The sequence below is a fragment of the Zootoca vivipara genome, chromosome 2 (assembly GCF_963506605.1).
Source record: "Zootoca vivipara chromosome 2, rZooViv1.1, whole genome shotgun sequence".
Lineage (NCBI taxonomy): Eukaryota > Metazoa > Chordata > Lepidosauria > Squamata > Lacertidae > Zootoca > Zootoca vivipara.
The window spans coordinates 77,616,639-77,638,998 of NC_083277.1; the positions used below are offsets into that span (position 1 = coordinate 77,616,639).

A 22,360-nucleotide genomic window follows, 5' to 3' on the forward strand; every position below is an offset into this window, starting at 1 on the left:
AGTGAATTCCTTTTTATTCATCCAGGTCTTTCAGATGTTTTAATTTTTGTAGATATGGATTCAAAGTCCTGGTTATGACCTTACAGTTTAGGCCTAAGTTACCCGAAGGTCTATCTGCACACATATCCACCTACCTGTAGCCTGAGATCAACACCAGAAAGCTTGCTCAGATCCCCATCTGTTAAGACTATTAGGTTGGTCACCACCTGTACTAGAGCCTTCTAAGTGGTGGCCCTGCAGTTGTGGAACTCTGTCTCTTTGGGAATATGACAGGTGTCACCCCTAGCAATGCTTTGAAGACCCATCTCTTATCAGTGACTTTTGGTGAGTAATATATATTGGAGATTTTATGCTGTGGGCCCTTGAATTTTAATATTAGTTTGCTGATTTATTCATTAGATTAGTTAATTGATCCTTTTTTCTTATATTACTTTTTGTACTGCAATAGCTGCAAAAAAAATTCCAATACACTGGAAGTCACTTTGTGGAGAAGATTTCTCAAAATCTTACTAAATATGAATAAATATTTATTAAATAAATGTCCATAATTGATTAGGCATTATTTTACAATCCGTTTCTGTTATTTCTGTTATTTGATCACATCAAAAAATTAGAGGATAAGATAGCAGAATAGTTTAAGAAAGCTACTTTTACTATTAATTGACAACTCTTTTTCTTTTTCCAGAAAAAAAATACTTCTATGTTTTTCTGCAAAGAGAGGCTTTCGGAGACCAAAAATATTTCTGGATCTCATCTTTATCACTCAGTTCGCCAGACGTCCTTAACCCCACAGTTCTGTGAACAAGATCAAGGAATATACTTAAATAATTTGCTTCCAGTTAATCCTGTTGGATGCGTTACTTTCATTTGGACACAACTCTCTGGCTTCTGTTCAGCTACTTAAGATTAGTTTCAAGAGTAACAGTGAGAAGATGGGACAACAAGAAGAAAAACCCCTAAAGGAAAAGTCTCAGTTTATTATTAAAGGATATGTTCTTCCAGCAAAACTATGCATCAAGGAGGCAAATGCCCCAAACTGCTATTATGCTTGTTATTTATATTCTATGCAAAGACAAAATATCTGGGATCAGATATTTAAGTTGTAAGTTTACTATTTAAGTCATAAAATAATATTTTAATAGAGTAAAAGAGTAATAAGGAAAAACCCTAACACCAGGAATTGCTAACAAAAATATACATGGCAAGTCCACGTAAAATGAAAAGTGAGGTTTTCACCTAATAACAATAGAATCTGTGGCCTCAAGCCAAATGTTGCTCAAATGACCAAATGAAATGGGTCGCAAAGAAACACATTATCTGCCTACACTAAATTGCGACTCAATGGCTCAGCAAGGCATCAAAGTGCGCCCTGTGCTGCTGAAGCGGAACAGTCTGGATTCAGTGGATTTTAGGAGGCAGCCCCACCATCGCAGGAGCAAATCTCAACAAGTCCGCTTCAAAGACGATGGAACAGACAACCCACCTGTGGCAGAATCGGAACTGGAGACAGGAGCTGCTCAAGACCCATGTGAACTGGGTAAAACACAAATGTCCCTAGCCAGTGGTTCCCCCTGTTTCCCTCCCTCTCACAAAGGATTACAAAACATTGCCATACAGACTTCTCCCAGCCTCAGGAAGCACTTTCCAGTATTTAAAAAGAAAAAAATCACAACAAGCAAGTCCTTAACAGAAATGCCGGATGAATCTGAATATTCAATTCAAGTCAATGGCAATCTTTCTGAGCAGGACATAATCTCTTCCAGTCTCTCTTACCTAAGCATCACTCAGCATTTAGATGATGGACCAAGAGCAGCCAGTCGGCTGTTTCAGAGGGTGCCTAAAGCACAAAGCAATGGGCCTGTCCATTTGGTTTCGGATAAAATTACAATACTGGAAAAGGCAACTGTTTCTACCCAGGCCCCTGAATACACACACCTGGGTTCTGCACAAGACAATTTTTCCATTTATGGCCCGCACACACAAATGGACATCAGCAGCCCAGTTCATTCTTCTACAGCTGTCAGACAATCCAATGAGAACTGTTCAGTGCACATGGGCTCCGAGAAATCTCTCCCCTGCATAAGTAGTAACTGTAATGAAGGCAGTGCGGATCATAGTTCCTATGAAGAAAAAGACTATACTGAGCTATTCGCATTTAAGGATGACACTAGCACTAAGGAAACCATTCTGTCATCGCCTCAGCTACACCACAGTTCATTATACTGCTCCCTCCAAGAACATCAGCAGCCAATACAGCAGAAAACAGACTCTGACCATCATAAGACATTGACTAATGATAAAGAAACAACATCATTCACTAACAGCAATGCATCACCTTCTGTTCCCTCATGCCAAACTGCAACAGAGAACGTTTCTACCAATACCGAAGTGCCACAGTATGACAACTGCTTAGAAGGCTTTCACATAAATGCCTATCTTCCAGGGGCTGAAATAAAACCACACAACAAAGAGATTAAAGAAATTAATCAAATTCACTTGGCGCACAGCGAGCTGTGTGCCCTGCAAGACAGACTCCAATCCGTTGAGGAATCTTTGCAATCGAACCAGGAGAAGATTAAAGTCCTTTTGAATGTAATTCAAGATATGGAAAAGGCCAGAGCCCTCAATGAAGGGTACGGTGTGTTTTGGTATTTAACACTACTTTGTCTATTAACACTAACTATACATTTTTCAAAAAACAACAACAACCTGTCCTCTGTTTCTCTCTGCTAACAACACTATCCCCTAAACCAAATCTTCCTCTTATTCATTCAGGGTTATATCATAAGGAAACTTGGGGAGGCCCAGTCCCCCTCCTGGATTTTCAGCTTGAATTTTAAAACCATTCCTAGTCCAGGCTTCCCAATCCATCAGATGTTGTTGGACTTCACCTCCCAACATCTGTAACTACTGGCCATGCTGGCTGGGGCTGGTGGGAGTTGGAACCCAAAACATCTGAAGGGCACCAGGTTGGGGAAAGCTGCTCTAACTCTTTTGCTTGTGGTATTTTTTAAAGCTGCTTAACTGTTTAAGCTGTAAGAAGCAAAACTGCATCTGTTTTCCAGTGTTCTAGCAAATGAGCAGAAAGGCATTGCGATGACTTACAAGCACAAGTAACTTATTCTTAATTTTTTATTTAAAAAATCAAAAATATATTAGCGTGCAATACAAATAAAACAACCTTAATTAAACCACTGGAATATACCTTCTGGCTGTTCTGTATTGATCTTCTCCTTACAGTGTATTTCAGGCACCCTCAGCTCAAAATGCCTAGCTACAGGCCTATTTCTATAATGCGCAGCAGTGAAAAAGCAGTGCCTAAAGCTAGTTCTACAGGGACCCAGGTGGCGCTGTGGGTTAAATCACAGAGTCTAGGGCTTGCTGATCAGAAGGTCGGCGGTTCGAATCCCTGCAACGGGGTGAGCTCCCGTTGCTTGGTCCCAGCTCCTGCCCACCTAGCAGTTCGAAAGCACATCAAAGTGCAAGTAGATAAATAGGGACCGCTCCGGCGGGAAGGTAAACAGCGTTTCCGTGCGCTGCTCTGGTTCGCCAGAAGCAGCTTTGTCATGCTGGCCACAAGACCCAGAAGCTGTCTGCGGACAAACGCCGGCTCCCTCGGCCTATAGAGCGAGATGAGCGCCGCAACCCCAGAGTCGGACACGACTGGACCTGATGGTCAGGGGCCCCTTTACCTTTAAAGCTAGTTCTAGTACTGAGTTTGCCGTTTCCCATGTTATCATCCAAGACAATCCTTTTTTTATGAGTGGGGAACCAGTAGCCCTCAAGCCACTGCTGAACTACAACTCCAGTTGTCCCTATGATCACGATTGTCGCTTATGGTGGCTGAAGACATGGTGGTCGGCTATAGGCTCTCAAATTTCAGCAGTGCCCTGTGTTGTGCTAAAATTTGGTGCACCCCCTGCCTTTCGTGCTCCATTCTACAGCATAGTTTTGGTGTCCCCTGCAGGGCAGTGTCAAGTGTGGCTGCACCAGTTGCACTACCCTAAAACCACCTCTACTAAAGCATCAAACATCTGGAGGGCCACAGGTACCCCATCCATAGCTTAATTCCACAGAAGTGCCTGAAATATCAACATAGTTCTCAACTCTTTAACAAATCAAGCTTTAGGATTCTAGTGGTTCTTCTGAACTCGTTTTATCACTGTGACATTAAATTTGTAATGTTTGCAGTTTTCAAAGTACTTTTATGGTGGCACAACTATCATTCAGTGCTGAAAAGAAGAGTAAAATGGATCCTATGAGAGAATTCATGGGTTCGTTTTGGGCTGAACACGCCCACACCCATAACTCAGTGCAAGCTGTCAATGAGTAATGGGGTGGTTTTGACCCATGGGAATGAAAATCCCACTAAAATGTTACATCCAGGCCATTTCACAGCAAATAGGCTTACGTTATTGCACTCGTCTCTAAATCATTCCTGATAGATGACTGCCGAGCCCATCCTTGAAGGAAATTTCCAGGAATGGCAGCTTGGATATTTGCTCAAGCAGGTAGCAACTGAAGGAACAAATGCTGCAAATCATGTTATTTAAAATTAAAACATTCTGTAATAACATGGCGTTGTGGAAGACTTTAAAATAATTCTTATCTCTGTTAAAAACAAAACAGGGGCAGTAAACCATGTGTGTGAAATAGAAAGATGGATAAGTGCGGAAACAGAAGGGGCCTTTCAGGAACACTAACTTTTAATTAATGTGCCCTTATAATACCGGTAGTAGTTTCTGCTCTTGTCATATCTCTTCTGTTTTCCATAACATTTCCCACTCATGTATTTCCATCATTCAGTCTGATACTACTAATTATGGCTGCATGCAACTGCATGCAAACAGGCATAGCCTCACTCATATGCTCATGATCACAAGGATAAATTTAAGTGTGAACCAGGCAAAACACAAGCATCTCATTTGCCACTGATATATACTCTAAGGAACAGTAGACAATCCAAGTTGTCTGATGAGTGTACCTGTATGTTGTTGTTGTTTAGTCGTTTAGTCGTGTCCGACTCTTCGTGACCCCACGGACCATAGCACGCCAGGCACTCCTGTCTTGCACTGCCTCCCGCAGTTTGGTCAAACTCATGTTCGTAGCTTCGAGAACACTGTCCAACCATCTTGTCCTCTGTCGTCCCCTTCTCCTAGTGCCCTCAATCTTTCCCAACATCAGGGTCTTTTCCAAGGATTCTTCTCTTCTCATGAGGTGGCCAAAGTATTGGAGCCTCAGCTTCACGATCCGTCCTTCCAGGGAGCACTCAGGGCTGATTTCCTTAAGAATGGGTAAGTTTGATCTTCTAGCAGTCCATGGGACTCTCAAGAGTCTCCTCCAGCACCATAATTCAAAAGCATCAATTCTTCGGCGATCAGCCTTCTTTATGGTCCAGCTCTCACTTCCATACATCACTACTGGGAAAACCATAGCTTTAACTATACGGACCTTTGTAGGCAAGGTGATGTCTCTGCTTTTTAAGATGCTGTCTAGGTTTGTCATTGCTCTTCTCCCAAGAAGCAGGCGTCTTTTAATTTCGTGACTGCTGTCACCATCTGCAGTGATCAAGGAGCCCAAGAAAGTAAAATCTCTCACTGCCTCCATTTCTTCCCCTTCTATTTGCCAGGAGGTGATGGGACCAGTGGCCATGATCTTGGTTTTTTTGATGTTGAGCTTCAGACCATATTTTGCGCTCTCCTCTTTCACCCTCATTAAAAGGTTCTTTAATTCCTCCTCACTTTCTGCCATCAAGGTTGTGTCATCTGCATATCTGAGGTTGTTGATATTTCTTCCGGCAATCTTAATTCCGGCTTGGGATTCATCTAGTCCAGCCTTTCGCATGATGAATTCTGCATATAAGTTAAATAAGCAGGGAGACAATATACAACCTTGTCGTACTCCTTTCCCAATTTTGAACCAATCAGTTGTTCCATATCCAGTTCTAACTGTAGCTTCTTGTCCCACATAGAGATTTCTCAGGAGACAGGTGAGGTGATCAGGCACTCCCATTTCTTTAAGAACTTGCCATAGTTTGCTGTGGTCGACACAGTCAAAGGCTTTTGCATAGTCAATGAAGCAGAAGTAGACGTTTTTCTGGAACTCTCTAGCTTTCTCCATAATCCAGCGCATGTTTGCTATTTGGTCTCTGGTTCCTCTGCCCTTTCGAAATCCAGCTTGCACTTCTGGGAGTTCTCGGTCCACATACTGCCTAAGCCTGCCTTGTAGAATTTTAAGCATAACCTTGCTAGCGTGTGAAATGAGGGCAATTGTGCGGTAGTTGGAGCAGTCTTTGGCACTGCCCATCTTTGGAATTGGGATGTAGACTGATCTTCTCCAATCCTCTGGCCATTTCTGAGTCTTCCAAACTTGCTGGCATATTGGGTGTAGCACCTTAACAGCATCATCTTTTAAAATTTTAAATAGTTCAGCTGGAATATCATCACTTCCACTGGCCTTGTTATTAGCAGTGCTTTCTAAGGCCCATTTGACTTCACTCTCCAAGATGTCTGGCTCAAGGTCAGCAACCACACTACCTGGGGTGTTTGAGACCTCCGTATCTTTCTGGTATAATTCCTCTGTGTATTCTTGCCACCTCTTCTTGATGTCTTCTGCTTCTGTTAGGTCCTTACCACTTTTGTCCTTGATTATGGTAATCTTTGTATGAAATGTTCCTTTCATATCTCCAATTTTCTTGAACAGATCTCTGGTTTTCCCCATTCTATTGTTTTCCTCTATTTCTTTGCATTGCTCATTTAAGAAGACCCTCTTGTCTCTCCTTGCTGTTTTTTGGAAATCTGCATTCAGTTTCCTGTATCTTTCCCTATCTCCCTTGCATTTTGCTTGACTCCTCTCCTCCGCTATTTGTAAGGCCTCGTTGGACAGCCATTTTGCTTTCTTGCATTTCCTTTTCCTTGGGATGGTTTTCGTTGCTGCCTCCTGTATAATGTTACGAGCCTCTATCCATAGTTCTTCAGGCACTCTGTCCACCAAATCTAAATCCTTAAACCTGTTCCTCACTTCCACTGTGTATTCATAAGGGATTTGATTCAGATTGTATCTTACTGGCCCAGTGGTTTTTCCTACTTTCTTCAGTTTAAGCTGGAATTTTGCTATAAGAAGCTGATGATCTGAGTTACAGTCAGCTCCAGGTCTTGTTTTTGCTGACTATATAGAGCTTCTCCATCTTTGGCTGCAGAGAATATAATCAATCTGATTTCGATGCTGCCCATTTGGTGATATCCATGTGTAGAGTCGTCTCTTGTGTTGTTGGAAGAGAGTGTTCGTGATGACCAGCTTGTTCTCTTGACAGAACTCTATTAGCCTTTGCCCTGCTTCATTTTGAACTCCAAGGCCAAACTTGCCAGTTGTTCCTTTTATCTCTTGATTCCCTACTTTAGCATTCCAATCCCCTGTAATGAGAAGAACATCCTTCTTTGGTGTCATTTCTAGAAGGTGTTGTAGGTCTTCATAGAATTGGTCAATTTCACTTTCTTCAGCACCGGTAGTTGGTGCATAAACTTGGATTACTGTGATGTTAAAAGGTCTGCCTTGGATTCGTATCGAGATCATTCTGTCATTTTTGAGATTGCATCCCATTACAGCTTTTGCCACTCTTTTGTTGACTATGAGGGCCACTCCATTTCTTCTACAGGATTCTTGCCCACAGTAGTAGATATGATAGTCACCCGAACTGAATTCGCCCATTCCCTTCCATTTTAGTTCACTGATGCCCAGGATGTCAATATTTATTCTTGTCATCTCATTTATTCTTGTCATCTAGTTTTTGACCTACCTGTATGAAGCATACCTTAATAGGTGGTTACAATTCATACTTTACATTCTTACTTGAAACATCCCCTTTAAAAATGCAGTATATTAAGTGGCCCACAGATACAATACACAGTAATTTTAACAGCTCTTTTCTTCCAACCATTGCAATCCAAAGCCTTACCACCATGGATTTTGGAATCCTTGTACCACTGGTTCACACCTACATTTTCCCCAATGAGATACACCTGGAATTTTGTGTAGTCTGCTTCCATGTAAGTAAGAGAAAGAGATGATTAATAATAATAATAATAATTTATTATTTATACCTCGCCCATCTGGCTGGGTTTCCCCAGCCACTCTAATTTGAGCTATTTTAAGGATTTACAGTGCGCTCAGAAGAATTTACTCAGAATTAAATTCTACTGTAGTCAATGGGGCCAACTTCCCAATAATCTGGGAGTAAGGCACATTCGATTCAATGAGACTCTCTTCTGAGTATAGACCTGTATGGGATTGTGCTGTAAGAAAGTGTTGTAGGATTCCAGTTTAATTGAATCAAGGTAAAACCAAATTCCTAATAATATTCCTTAATATTTAAAGCGTTACACATGGAAGTGCCTGCAGAATAAGTGTTGTGACTGAGGAGTTAGAAGTAGAATTTCTAGTTTTCTAAATAAATCATGGTACCTATTGTTTATTGCAGGCGGAACTTCTACCGCACTGGCCAAGATCTCAACAACTGCAGCACTTGCCAGAACACGGCTTGTATCATTTACAGGTAGGTAAAGGACGCCTAAACAGTTAAATCCAATCAAAGGTGACAATGGGGTGCAGCGCCCATCTTGCTTTTCAGGTTGAGGGAGCCAGCATTTGTTTGCAGACAGCTTTCTGGGTCATTTGGGAATATGTTTCTGATTCAAAGAGATGCAGAACACGTTGTTTAAAAATTAGCATGTGTTTGTAAAGTACAACTGGTATAGCCAAATATTTATTTCATCTATTCGTCTAGGCCGCTCGGGTGTCTGGTGCGGGGGCTAGCCGCTCGGGTGTCTGGTGCGGGGGCGTGCCCATAGGAGTGGGGCAGGGTGAGCCATTCCAGCGCTTGGAGCCTCTCCACCGCCTCCCCCTCAGCTGTAGGGCGGCTGAGAAAGAGGCAGCAGGCAGACGCAAGTCCCACGCTGCCCTTTTAAAAAACAACAACTCATTTGTCACCCTCCCCAGTAATGACACCCAGGACGAACCGCACACACCCCACACCCCTTCTTTCACCACTGTGTCTAGGAATGTTCAGAAATTACACTGAACACAGGCACAGGCTGTACAAGCCAGTGTGAAAGAGTGTTCACTTGTTGATTTCTACAGCTCATTTACTGTGTACACAGTCTGTACAGTTGTTGAATATTATATGTGAATAAATCTTTGAGCGTCCAGCCCAAGTAATGTACATGTGGGTATAGACTGTACATTTGTTGAATGTAACATGTGAACACGTTACAGATACAATCCTTCAGTCTTGCAAGTGTTCCATTGGCCTCTTCTTCTTAAGACTCCGATAATGATTTAATATTCCATTCAGCAGATGACAAGATGCTACTATTTCGTTGTCCTCAGTGTCAGGAAATGCACATGTGAAGGCTGCATGCCCAGAAGATTTCCAAAGAGAAGTGGCTAGTTTTCAAGCCTTCTCTCTAACATGAGTTTTTCATGTGAAATCCATTAATCTATAAATATAGGACTTTGCTACCTCAATTAAACATGTCTGAGGCCCACTTGTACATTGTGCCCTCATGTCAGTTCTTTGAGAAATCAAATGAGAAATTGCTGAAATATGTAATGTATTGTTAAAACAAGTTTCCATGCCAGAACACTGGAAGCTGGCCAACATAATGCCAATATTAAACAAAGCATCCAGGGGAGATCCAGGAAACTGCTTTATAATGCTTGTCTTGGTTAAATTAGTGGAAAGCATTCCTGAGGCTAGAATAATTCAACATGATGAGGTTTTAAAGCCTAGCGGTGGGAATTGTATTTTTTTATTGTAAAGTGCTTACTACTATAGAAATAAGAAATGGCATGAGGCGATCTATATGGCTTCAGAAAACAGAAGCCTTGCTTCCCCTTAATTGCAGTTGTCAACACAAGCATTTAAACAGATGTTATCTACTAGGTGCTATATACTTGGATTTTATTTTTATTTTTTTAAAAAAACTGCACAAAGAAATTTAGCAACCATGGGATGAAGGACATCCTCTCCTAGATCATTACAGGTTAAAACTTAAAAGAGAAGAAGCAAATATGCAAATACATTGACAGTTCAGTTGGAAGGAGTGCTGGACTATGCGAATTTTGGCGCAAATTTTGGCAAAAGTGCAGCTACACTATTGGTTTAATTTTATGTTTTCTGCTTTGCTTTGGTAATTATCCCCTGCTTCATTTTCAATATCTCCATATTCTAATTTGCATACATCTGTTTTGAATTTTATGAATAAAAAATAAATTAGGAAAGCATGCTTGTAAAGTCCCATACAACACTAGCACCCAGCAGAGACAGGCAAGTGCACAGACGGCTCACCAAGTATGATTCCAGGCACCAATATCCTCTTCTTAAAAAAAATAAATTACAATTTTACTAGAACAATTTTACAACAGCTTATTTCTAGATCAGCTTTCCTGACATACACACTTATGCATGAAAATCAAGAGCCATCACTTCAACTGCAGAACTGAGTCACTCATTCACCTAGTATCTGACGATGGAACTGCTTTGAGGTTTTTCCTACAATATATATAAATTTTATGAAATTAAATATAAACTTTCCCTTTAGCAAAATGACTGATATTATAGCTCCACAAAGCAGTTCTTGTGGTTGGCCTATACACTAAGGTGAAACATGTCAAAAACTGCTGTGGTGCCAGCATGGTGGTTGTACTGCAAAGTGAAGCAGAAGCCAAGGTAGAGGCCCCTTGTAATATAAGTTTCTCCAGAAGCCTCTAAGCCCCTGCTTATAGAAAAAAGCTACTTTATTGTAGATTTTACATAGTTAAATTTATCTTAATCATCTGATACTTAAATTACTTGCAGAAACAAGCTACCTGGACAAATAAATCACTGAAATCCAAAGAAGACCAAATATATAAGCTTGTCCATTTTTGAGAGAAAATGTTCTGCATTAGGAAACAGGATAGATCAATAATCTTGCATTAATTCTGAAGCCTCACATTATTTAATATACTCAATAAAGTCAACTGCTTGTCTGCCAGTTTATGGTAGAAGCGTAAGCACCGAAGTACTTTTGTGACATCTACCAAGAAAGCTTTATTTCCTATCTCTTAATATAATATAAATATCTAGTTTAACTTAGAACAACTCATCCAGTTTATTAGTTTAGACATTCAGTGATTGTCAGCTTCAAAATTATAGGACCAGGTATCCTATACCCAAAGGAACTGTGTTGATTCTCTGAACTTTACCACATACAGGGCATCAAAATAATGCTAGATACATGCACAGGTTGAGAGGCAGCATGCTTCTAAATACCGGTACAAATTGCTGGGGAGAACTAATTACTTCATGTCCTGCTTGTGGGCTTCCCGAAGGTATCTAGGACACAGAATCATAAGGTTGGAAGGGACCATGATGGTCATCTGCTTGGCTGCTCTAAAAAACAGTGGTCTAGTTAAATGCTTCTTTTTCATTTTGTATTATTGCAGGATTGTTCAAACTTTCTAGGCAACAAGCGCCACCAACTACAACTACAACTCTCTTGAGTTTTGTTGCTTGCTTCAGATTCTAGGAGTTAAGGCTTAAGGTCCATCTCTTTTGACCAGCTCATGTGACTGCCAACTATCTGCCCCATTGTGCAAATTCTGCCCAAATTCAATAACCTTGATAACCCACACTTTTTCTGCCCTAGCCCTCATTTCCCTGCAGCCATTCCTCATCTGCTTAAATCTCCCCTTGCCTGCAATTTCTATGATAGATAGTGCCGTATCTTTGTTGTTTTTATTTCTAACTTATGTATTTATTTCTACCATGTATATGCCACTGTTAAAAATAAATGCCTGCAACATTCATGTAACAACATTCTATACGGAACTCACTATCACAATGGATAAGTGATTATTTCACAAGAGATGAAATATTGCTATCTGAGTACTTGGAAAAGGCAGAGAATTGTGCCACTCATTACTGTAAAATGTACTGGTCATATCCCTGCCATACATCATGTGAAACATCTACTTCTATCTGCAGTACGAGGGAGATCTGCTCCCCTTTGTAACAAGGTGGGATGTCTGGCTACAAACTGAACTCGTGGACCTTTTCAGTCCCACTCAACTCTGCCTAACATCCATTTACTCCTTTCAACTGTGTTAGAATGGTGGTTGGGAAAGAGGGAGGGATCTGGGTTGTATTTTATTTTAAATTTAAGCTGCATATTGTGCAGTGAGATCTCCAATTATTCTTAATTTTATATATTTTTATTACTTAAAGTAAGCCCAACATTTTCTTGGTTAATTTTATCTTCTAGTACCATACAAAAACATTCTAGGGCATAAACCAACTTTAATCAAAGTAGTTCCTTCACATCTGAGACTCCCTGTGATTTTAATTATCTTCTCCACCTACCCATCCTGTATATACTTAGAATTGCTGCTTCTTCTCATTAGGCTACAGGTCACCAAGACAGCTTGAGACCATTTAGGTCACTTTTAAATCATACATTGCCATTGAGGGAGGTTTACATGCTACCAAATAACTGTTATCACAATTTCATGTAACTAATCTTAACAGATGAAACTGCTAGTCTCAGTCTACAAACAGTAAGCAAAACATGGATCATTGCCTCTCTATGCTTTGGAAGCAAAAATTCCAAAATCAGGGTCAAGCTGGGAGGCTCTTGAAGGCAATGGTCCATAGTGGATGCTGACTAACTGAATGTGTGACTTTACCCTTAATCAATTTGCTTATTAAGTATACAATGAATAAACATATCTAATAGGAAATTTGAATAAGTACACTGCAAGTTTGATAAGTCACCTACAAACTAGCTAAAGGAAATTATATACTGAGATTATTTATTTATGAAAGGTGATGAACATGCTGTGAGGTTCCTTCTCCAACCTTATACTAGGTAGGCACAAAAACCCATCCAGTACAAGCAACAAAACTAGCTAGAGATGTGATATGGAATCCTTACATTTCGAGAGAAATCAGGGCATTTGTTCAAATCAGGTACTGAACTACATAGAGAAGGCTTCCTGCTTCAGACCTTCACTGTCTGTGACTTGGAGGTTGATAGTGACAGCCATGGAGTGAGGGTGTGGGGAGTTTAACATGCTCATCCCCTGCTCTTCCCACTCTCATGGATGTTTTACAGGCAAAACACCTGACTGGAGTGTCAGTGATCATTCCAGGCTCAATCCCAGGTAGTTCCATTTCAATAAGTTCTCAGTAGCAAGGATGGAAGAGTTACAGGTAGGTAGCCGTGTTGGTCTGACGTAGTCAAAACAAAAAATAAATAAATAAAATCCTTCCAGTAGCACCTTAGAGACCAACTAAGTTTGTCATAGGTATGAGCTTTCATATGCATGCACACTTCTTCAGAGTTGGTCTCTAAGGTGCTACTGGAAGGAATTTTTTAAAAAAAAAATTCCAAGGATGGAAGAGATGCCCTGCCTGAGATTCTGAAAGGCCACTGCAAGTCTGAGTAGACAGCACCGAACTAGGTGAGCCAATGATCATATGTCTTTTTAAAGGAATTAAACAACCTTCGTTTAAGACTTAAGAACAGTCAAGTGCCATGCTTCATCTTCACAACTTTTCTTTATAAAATCAATGAAAAATAATTTTTAAAAGAGCTGGGCTTCAATACATATATTGTAGACTGTAGTGCTATGCACACTTCACTGAGAGTAAGCAAAACAGAATGAGAATTAGTCTTGAGTAAACATGCACAGGAGTGCACTGAAGGTTAAAAAAAACAAGAAGCAAAACATTACAAAAATCTTATTACATATTCCTGCATTATTTAACTCCGATTGATACTAACATGCTTCATCCAGCTAAATTCTCTGTGTACCACTTTGAAATTACAAGGGTCAACGTTTCCATAGAAACAAAAATGGAGTATAGTTTTCTCTTGAATCACATTAATGAGAGAGGAAAGAATATACCCTTAAGACTTGCAATTATGCTTACTATAAACATAAGGGAGAATTTGCCATCTAATTATCTCAGCTTCAGAGGGGTAGCAAGTATGAATTGTTAAGGATACTAAATGTAAGATCTGAAGGAAGCTAAAAAAATTGGCTTGGGCATATTTTTAATTAAGAAATTTTAATTTTTGTGTATTTTACAGTCAGCTGGGTTCAAACCACATTAACTGAATAAACAGACTGATGGAAGAGGTCACTATTTAAGATGAAAGAAAATGCAAACAGAAAAACAGATAGTGTGGTTCCACCCCCCTAGAGATTAAGAGTAAAATTTTAATTACCTCAAGGTAAAAACTAGGGCAGTGTTTTCCAAATTTCTGAGAGCTAAGGCACATTTTTGTTCTGAAATGAATTGTGGGCTCACTTTTCTGTTGCATCACAAAAGTGAAATAGTGAAAATAGTGAAATAGTAAAAACTATTCACCTTCAACATAAGAACATAAAGACAGTCATGCTGGACCAGACCAAAGGTCAATTCAGCATCCTATTTCTCACTGTGGCCAACGAAAATGTCTATGAGAAACCCACAAGCAGGACATGAGGTTCAATAGGCCTCTGCCACTTTTGTTTCCCCAACAACTGGCATTCACGGTGCCAGTAGCTTGCCTCAGACAGAATGTCAACCTTCTCCATTCAAAGTGAAAGAAAAAGGTCCTGTAAACCAAACTTATCAATTTATTTTGTATCTGAAGTGCCTACATCCGGTAGAATCATCAAGATTGCTTCTTCCACTATAGTTTTAGCAGTTCCAGGTTACAAATTTATTATACAGTTGACAATTTGTACTCATTACATCCTTCTATCACATGAGAAGGTGCTGTGGTGAGCTGCAGCTGGCCCTGATTTCCTGCAGGATTTATTTTATTTTTGAGGGGGTGGGATATTTGTGTTAAAATAAATGCATGTGTTTACTGCAGTGAATGCCATGGGTTCCTTCTAAAATAGAGGCAAATCTTAAATAGGAATCCCGTATTATGATGTTACTCTTCACAACTGCACTGCAGTGTTTAGTTATCTTGCACAGCCCTGCAAAGTGCAACTTAGGCTGCAATTCTAACTCCACTTATCTGGGAGTAAGCCCCACTGAATTCAATAGGACTTACTTTCGAGTTGACATGGTAGATTGTCATGAATCTGTTCATGCCACATAATGAAGTTGCTTCTATTGATTGGTGCTGAGGGGGTAAAAATGATACAGGTGGAACAGGTGAACTGTAACTGCTTATAGGCTGTTGCCCACATACAACCTGTGGCCAAATAGCAACTTGAGATCATAGTTCTGGTCTAGTGACTTCAACAAAAGATTCCTGCATTGCAGGGGGTTGGACTAGATGACCCTTGTGGTCCCTTCCAACTCTACTATTCTATAATTATAAGCAGTTAAGAAAGCAGAAAATGCAAAACAATGTATTTTAACACTGTAAGAAACATTGCTTTGAATCATCTGCTAAGTGGTCTGAAAGAGATCTGGGGCACTTAAATATCCCCCGTCTAATGCTGTGATATAAACCAGTTAGAAATGTTTTGTATGAAAGACAGGAAAGCTGCTTCAACAACAGCAACAACACATGCCAGTCAGAAAGCAGGAAAAGATATTTTGCTTATGTGTATGCATATTTCCCAAAAGATAAGTGGATGGATCATAATGTGTTTTGAATATGTTGCCCTTTTAGGAGGGGTGCATTTTGTAAAACTTTTTCCTAAGATGATACTGACAGATGGTGTATGTAGCTTGTTCCCATCTGAAGAGCAAGCAACAGTGGAGACCTTTGTAATCTAAATAATCCTTATAAAATCCCTTTTATCATGTTATTACTACATTTAGAATTGAACTACTGGAATCAGAATTAAAAGTTTGTTCCTGAACCAAGTATGCTGGTGATCCCACACAACTTATCTCTTTCTGAAGATTACTCATACTCTTAGCAAGTGATAAATACTTATTATTGATAGCCATCTGGCCAAACATTGATGATCTACTGGGCAATCTAGCACAAAGTTTCTGAAATTCAAATGCAAAGCAAGTATGGCATTTAATCGCTTTAACTTTTATCTGTGATCTCTTTTGAGCTGGATGAGGGAACTGTTTGTGACACACTCTCACAGAGAGAAGATAGTAAAAATTCATTATTCCAAAAGGCTGTTATAAACTATCAACTATTAATATCAATATTACATGGTCAAGAAAGCTACCATTAATGCGTGAACATGTATCATATATTTATTATTCCATAGCAAAAAAAAAAAAAACACCTTGTCAGCGAAAATGCTCATTAAACCTTTCCCACTATTTACCCCATTCTCTCCAATTCATCAGTAGTTCACTTTCAGGGGTGAATGCTGTATTGTGTTAAATTCGATTGGAAGCCGCCCAGAGTGGCTGGGGAGACTCAGCCAGATAGGCGGGGTACAAATAATAAATTGTTGTTGTTGTTGTTGTTGTTGTTGTTGTTGTTGTTGTTTAGTCGTGCCCGACTCTTCGTGACCCCATGGACCATAGCACGCCAGGCACTCCTGTCTTGCACTGCCTCCCGCAGTTTGGTCAAACTCATGTTCGTAGCTTCGAGAACACTGTCCAACCATCTCGTCCTCTGTCGTCCCCTTCTCCTAGTGCCCTCAATCTTTCCCAACATCAGGGTCTTTCCAGGGAGTCTTCTCTTCTCACGAGGTGGCCAAAGTATTGGAGCCTCAGCTTCACGATCTGTCCTTCCAGGGAGCACTCAGGGCTGATTTCCTTCAGAATGGAGAGGTTTGATCTTCTTGCAGTCGGTAGTTGTAGGCCAAAACATCTGGAGGGCCGCAGTTTGGGGGTGCCTGATCCAGACCCTATTAATCAAAGAGCCAATGTCCTTTGCTGCTGCCATTGGGTGCTGCCCAACAGGGTCTTTATCCTCAGAAGAGACAGTGATCTAATCGTCAAGGATCAAATGCTAAGGGATTTTGTGTTTACTCAGGATGAGATGGTTAATGGGTCCATATCAGCTCAGGAACACTAAGTCTGAGGGCTCCAGGGCCATAGCAGATAGAATACCCCCCCAAAAAAAAACTGCTCAATTTTTATGATGTAAGAATAATTAGAAAGACTCGGACTGTTCTACATCTAGCCAGATAGAATATAACTGAACCATGACTCTCATCAGAACCCTTTTCTAGGAGGGCTGTCAAACAATTAAAGATCATATGTTATTCAACTGATTGCATCTAAATATATTTGCATGTAAACAAAGGCTAACCAGAAGTGCCTTTTGAGATACTGAAGGAAATTCAAGATAACTTAATGAACAACCACTGCCACATTATTAAAAGGAAGGTCATTTCTTATTTTCTGTTTCATTGCCTATTATAGCAAGACACCACAGTCAAATAGTCTTTAAAAAATAAACAAATGGGTCTTTAAATCACAGCTCCACTGATTAAATTTGGCCTGACCAATTAAAATTGGCCCTTTTCAATAAATCAGCTAACACTTTAATTGATTAATCTTCCAATTAAAATTTGCACCTCACATTTCTAGGTCTGCAGGTCATTTAAACTTAGTGCCTTGTAAGCAACACAAAGCAGTCACTGGGTGCAGGAAAAATGAACTGCGGGAAGAAGAGCTAGAGACAAACAGAGTCAAATTAGTGTTAGGATGTACAGGTGCTTTAATAATAGCAACTCTTTTAAATTAGCAGAAATTGCATACCACCTTTTTATTCATGTGGATGGCATACTAAGCTCTATTCTCATAGGAATATAGCAGCAGCCGTGCTGGATCTGATCAAATTCTCAACTAGTCCAGTCCCTGTTCTACACAGGGCCGACCAAATGCCTCTGGGAAGCCCACAAGTAGGACCCAGCAACTGATACTTTTTGAAACCTGGAAACCGCACAGTAATTGTAGTAGCCATCATAGATTTATCCTCAATGATATTTCAAGTCATATGTGAAATCCCTAATCGAGAAATCTGTTGTATTTCTCTTCCTTAATATTACCGTGCAGAACTTTAGCATGCTATGGTTAAAACAGAAAAACCCCTACCACTCCACTCAGGGATTTCTGATTTTCACCCATTTCTCCCCTCACCCCCACTGTAACTGCATCCCACTGCACCACATCTCCATGATGTGAGAGAGTCATCCAACGCCAAGGGATGACTTCTTGGTAGGCGGGAAAGCCCAATGCAGAAGTGAAATTCTGACAATGGTTCTCTGGATACACTCCATAATGTGGTGGAAATACTAAGCATTTTCCTTTCTTTGCTGAATGTTTCTATAAGCTAAACATTAGGCCTAAATCCAGAGTTCAACCACCTACAAGTTTACAAATTAAAATGGGTAGAAGATTATGGCAACACACTGGAAAAGGTAATTGGATAACAAGCAGAAAGTCACTCTGTGGCATACTTATCAGCTGTAAGTCAGACCACTCTTCACAGCCTGAGCCCTGCATATCTCAGATCTACCCATTAGTTGGGCTTCAGTGAAGCTTTTTTCCAGTTATATGAGTATAGGACTGATGCCTTAAACAATTAATTAGGCAGCAGGCTTTTATTTTATTTTTAAAGCATTTTCAGTATGTTTTCATTTGTTTGGAATATTGATAAATGGCTAAACATCCCAACATACCATAGAAGTATATAACAACAAAAATGCAAGAAGTTGAAATGGATAAAGCAATTCTCAAAAGGGAAATCAAAGGTCAATTCTTCCTTCTGGGAAAGCCTGTACTGTATTTTATTTTAGCATCCAGATCACTGTCTACAATGTTGCAGCCTGTCTAACTTCAAAGGGCTGTGTGTTCCACAAAGTGCATGCTAGGAAGGACCTAGTCTGAGCCACCACATATGTGACAACACAAGGAAAGGCTCACACAGATGACCAAGGTGAATGTGCAGGAATATAGGGGGAGCCTTCAGAAAGTTATTTTACTAACAGTAAAAACTTAAAATTTAACCCAGTAAGCCTATTGGCTGTTTTAGTACTTGGTACTTATAAAAACCGCAGACAGCAAGTCCCATTTTAAGAAAATAAATAAATCCCACCCCCACCCCTTTTGTCATATAGAAGGCGAAATCTTTTCTTAGGGTTAGGCCTGCTACAACACAAATACCCCCTTGCTTCTTGCTTCAGGATTATTAAAGCTTGATAGATCAACTTAAAATTTGCATGATTAACAAATGATCAGAAAGGGGCTGTAGCTTGATGACAAAGAATCTCTTCTGAATGTAGAAAGCCCCATGTTCATTCCCTGACATTTCAGGTAGAGTTGGAAGAGACTGTTGTGGCTCAGTTTAAGGCAGCTTCCTATGTTCGTATGACTAAATTTTAAATTAAATTGCTTTTATTGGTTTGTTTATTATTACTATTAATCTGAAATTATTATTGCTATTAATCTGAAATCAAGCAACTGGAGGCCTTTTTAAAAAAAGAAAAAGAAAAGAAAGAGACCTAATTTTAAAAACAACAACAAAGTGGTTAAATTTTGACATCCTGTTTGATTACAGTCTGAGCTATCTGGAAACATGTAAAGCGTTTAAATAATGTACTGCTATCTTAAATACATTTAATTGATTTGTATTTTACCACAACACTCTGACTGCACCCTTTCCAATTCAAAAAAAATATTTTTATTAGATTTTTTAATACCATTTAATAAGAATGAATAAAGTATGTAGAAGAGAAATGGCAAGAATTTTATTTTTCATCCTTCTCATAAGTTTTACTGCTGCATAATTATTTCCCTACTTGAAACTGACAGCTTTGGCCATCTGTCAGATTAACTAAAGCAGTTTTAAGCACACAGGAAAGCAATCAGAAAAGCAAAATCTTTGCCTCAACTGCTATTGGAAGGAAACATTTTAAAAGAAAATGACCCCCAACTGCAATAATTTGAACTGGAACTCTTTTTAAGGTAATCTCTTCACATACAAATCAGATTTTACACAAACATGCATAGATCCAGAACCTTCGTTACAAATATGGGAAGAAATTTCTTTTTCAAATCTAACATGCCTGGTCAATTAGCTCAATAATTCAATGGCACCCAGTACGTTTCCGAGCACAATTCAAAGTGTTGGTACTGACCTTTAAAGCCCTAAACAGCCTCGGTCCTGTATACCTGAAGGAGCGTCTCCATCCCCATCGTTCAGCCCGGACAGTGAGGTCCAGCGCCAAGGGCTTTCTGGCGGTTCCCTCGTTGCGAGAAGCCAAGTTACAGGGAACCAGGCAGAGGGCCTTCTCGGTAGTGGCGCCTGCCCTGTGGAATGCCCTCCCAGCAGATGTCAAAGCAATAAGCAACTATTTTATTTCTAAAAGACAACTGAAGGTGGCCCTCTTTAGCGAAGTTTTTTATGTTTGATGCCATATTGTTTTTAATATTCGGTTGGAAGCCGCCCAGAGTGGCTGGGGAAACCCAGCCAGATGGGCGGGGTATAAATAATAAATTATTATTATTATTATTATTATTATTATTATTATTATTTCTAGACTGACCAACCATATGAATTGCAGCGTTTGAAAGCAAAGTGTCAAACGTAATTGTTTCTTGAAATGCATACTTGAAAACTCCCTAACATATTTCTCTCCCTGTTTTCATTATGTAGTGTAGAATATGACTTCAGACAACAGGAAGGCAGGTTTCACCAGGTTCTGAAAACACTAGATCAAGTAGAAGAATGCCCTCCTGTAGTGGCTCTACAAAGGCAACCATCTGATCATCCAGTCACTGAGAAACAGGAAACAAGAAGGAAGTCAAAGAAAAAGAAATGCTTCTGGTGGATTTGAAAGCCTTAAGAACTGGGTATGGGTATGGTCTGGTCCAGCTGTATGGACTTCAAATATGATTTGAAGGGGGAAATGGTGCTTGTAAGTCAGGGGTGTGCCTACTTTAATATACATAAAAAGCTCAGTCTCAAAAAAGGGTGGAACAAGATAGTTGGAGATCCAGCTAAACTTGGTATTTCATATTAAAATTCTGAAATGAATGGAACATTGGTTTTCCTTCTGAATATGACACTCAGCAATTCCGTCACATGAATATAACTTGGGCATGATGGAATCATTTGGGTCCCCCGTTCCTTGTTTTTGTTAGCTTGAATCAGAATTTCTGGAGCTGCCAGATTTTGGGTTTCAGAATTTATAGCTTATTTTCCCTGACAAACTCCTTTATAGCAACTCTGCATTAATCGTACCAAAGTGCACATTGTAGAAAGGTGTTACTTCTAAATAAAGCTGGCACTCAGCATAAATGCTGATGTAGGGAAATGTTGAGAACCAGATTTTTCAAGATCTTTCATACAATAAAATATTTAACTATAATTCTGGAAAACACCCTGTGACTGTTATATTCCATTTTAATCACAGCACACAAATAATATTTTTTTTTTAAGTTCTGCACTACTCAAAGTAACTTTGAACAAGGGGGAAATTACTTCTTCTGAAACAACAAAGAATGGCTTGGATCCTAAAAAAAATAAGTTAAGGAAGTTCAGAGAAGGAAAATTTGCTGTCTCCTCCTCTTTCCTGCACAGTTTCTCTGGGTGTCTGGGGAACCCTCCTGAGCAATGGAGGATAGGCACAGGGGGCTGCTCAGGGAAAGAAGAAATGTCCAGAATTGGACATGCTCCCTTCCCCTGGGAAACCCTGAGCCCCATCCATAGTGGATCTGGAACCCCCTCTATCTGGGAAGGCTTTTCAGGTGGTACGGGCATCTGCAGTGGGGGAGGCAGGAGTGAAGAACTTTTTGACTGATCGATTTTGACTGACTGACTGTCCAGCACTTCCTGTCCAGGGGACTTGTAGTTTAAACAAAAAGATAAGACTTATCTTTGATAAGTCATGAAGACACAAAAGGTTAACTTAGGCAGAAGGATTTATAACCTAGCCCAGGCATCCCCAAACTTCGGCCCTCCAGATGTTTTGGCCTACAACTCCCATGATCCCTAGCTAACAGGACTAGTGGTCAGGGATGATGGGAATTGTAGTCCAAAACATCTGGAGGGCCAAAGTTTGGGGATGCCTGACCTAGCCTATCTTAATGGGTTTAGGCACCCATAACATTGCACAGTGTTGGGTTGTAAATCAGTCCCCGAAAACATAGCTGTGTGGAACACTGATAGAAGAAAAGAAAAACACTAAGGCATGTCCTCCCTTTTCTCCCTGTGTGGTTGCTCCTAGGTGCACATTCCTGGAGGCTGCTGGCACTGGCATGGAGAGTCTCTCCATGTGCTTGGTCCAATCCATGTGGTAAGTGCCAATGTTATAGCTCCTGTCACCAGAGGGAAACCTTTTTCAGTGGCTTCTAAAAAGAGCAGGAGTCCCTTGAATGCTGGGAGTCAGGAAAGGAACAGATCACTGGATACCTCTCTGTGAACTGCAGGATAGCTTCACG

The 22,360-nt window shown here is 40.1% G+C and overlaps 2 protein-coding genes across 5 annotated transcripts in view; one reads left to right on the top strand and one right to left on the bottom strand.

The window, feature by feature from the left end:
- DOCK2 (dedicator of cytokinesis 2) overlaps positions 1 to 22,360 on the bottom strand; it is a 261,176-nt gene that overhangs the window by 145,401 nt on the left and 93,415 nt on the right. The gene's annotated exons all lie outside the window — the stretch shown is intronic.
- Positions 1,181 to 20,840, top strand: INSYN2B (inhibitory synaptic factor family member 2B). Its single transcript, XM_035105215.2, has 3 exons — positions 1,181 to 2,633; positions 8,477 to 8,551; positions 20,574 to 20,840. Exons 1-3 carry the CDS (start codon positions 1,294 to 1,296, stop codon positions 20,752 to 20,754), a joined length of 1,596 nt encoding a protein of 531 aa, XP_034961106.1. The 5' UTR covers positions 1,181 to 1,293; the 3' UTR covers positions 20,755 to 20,840.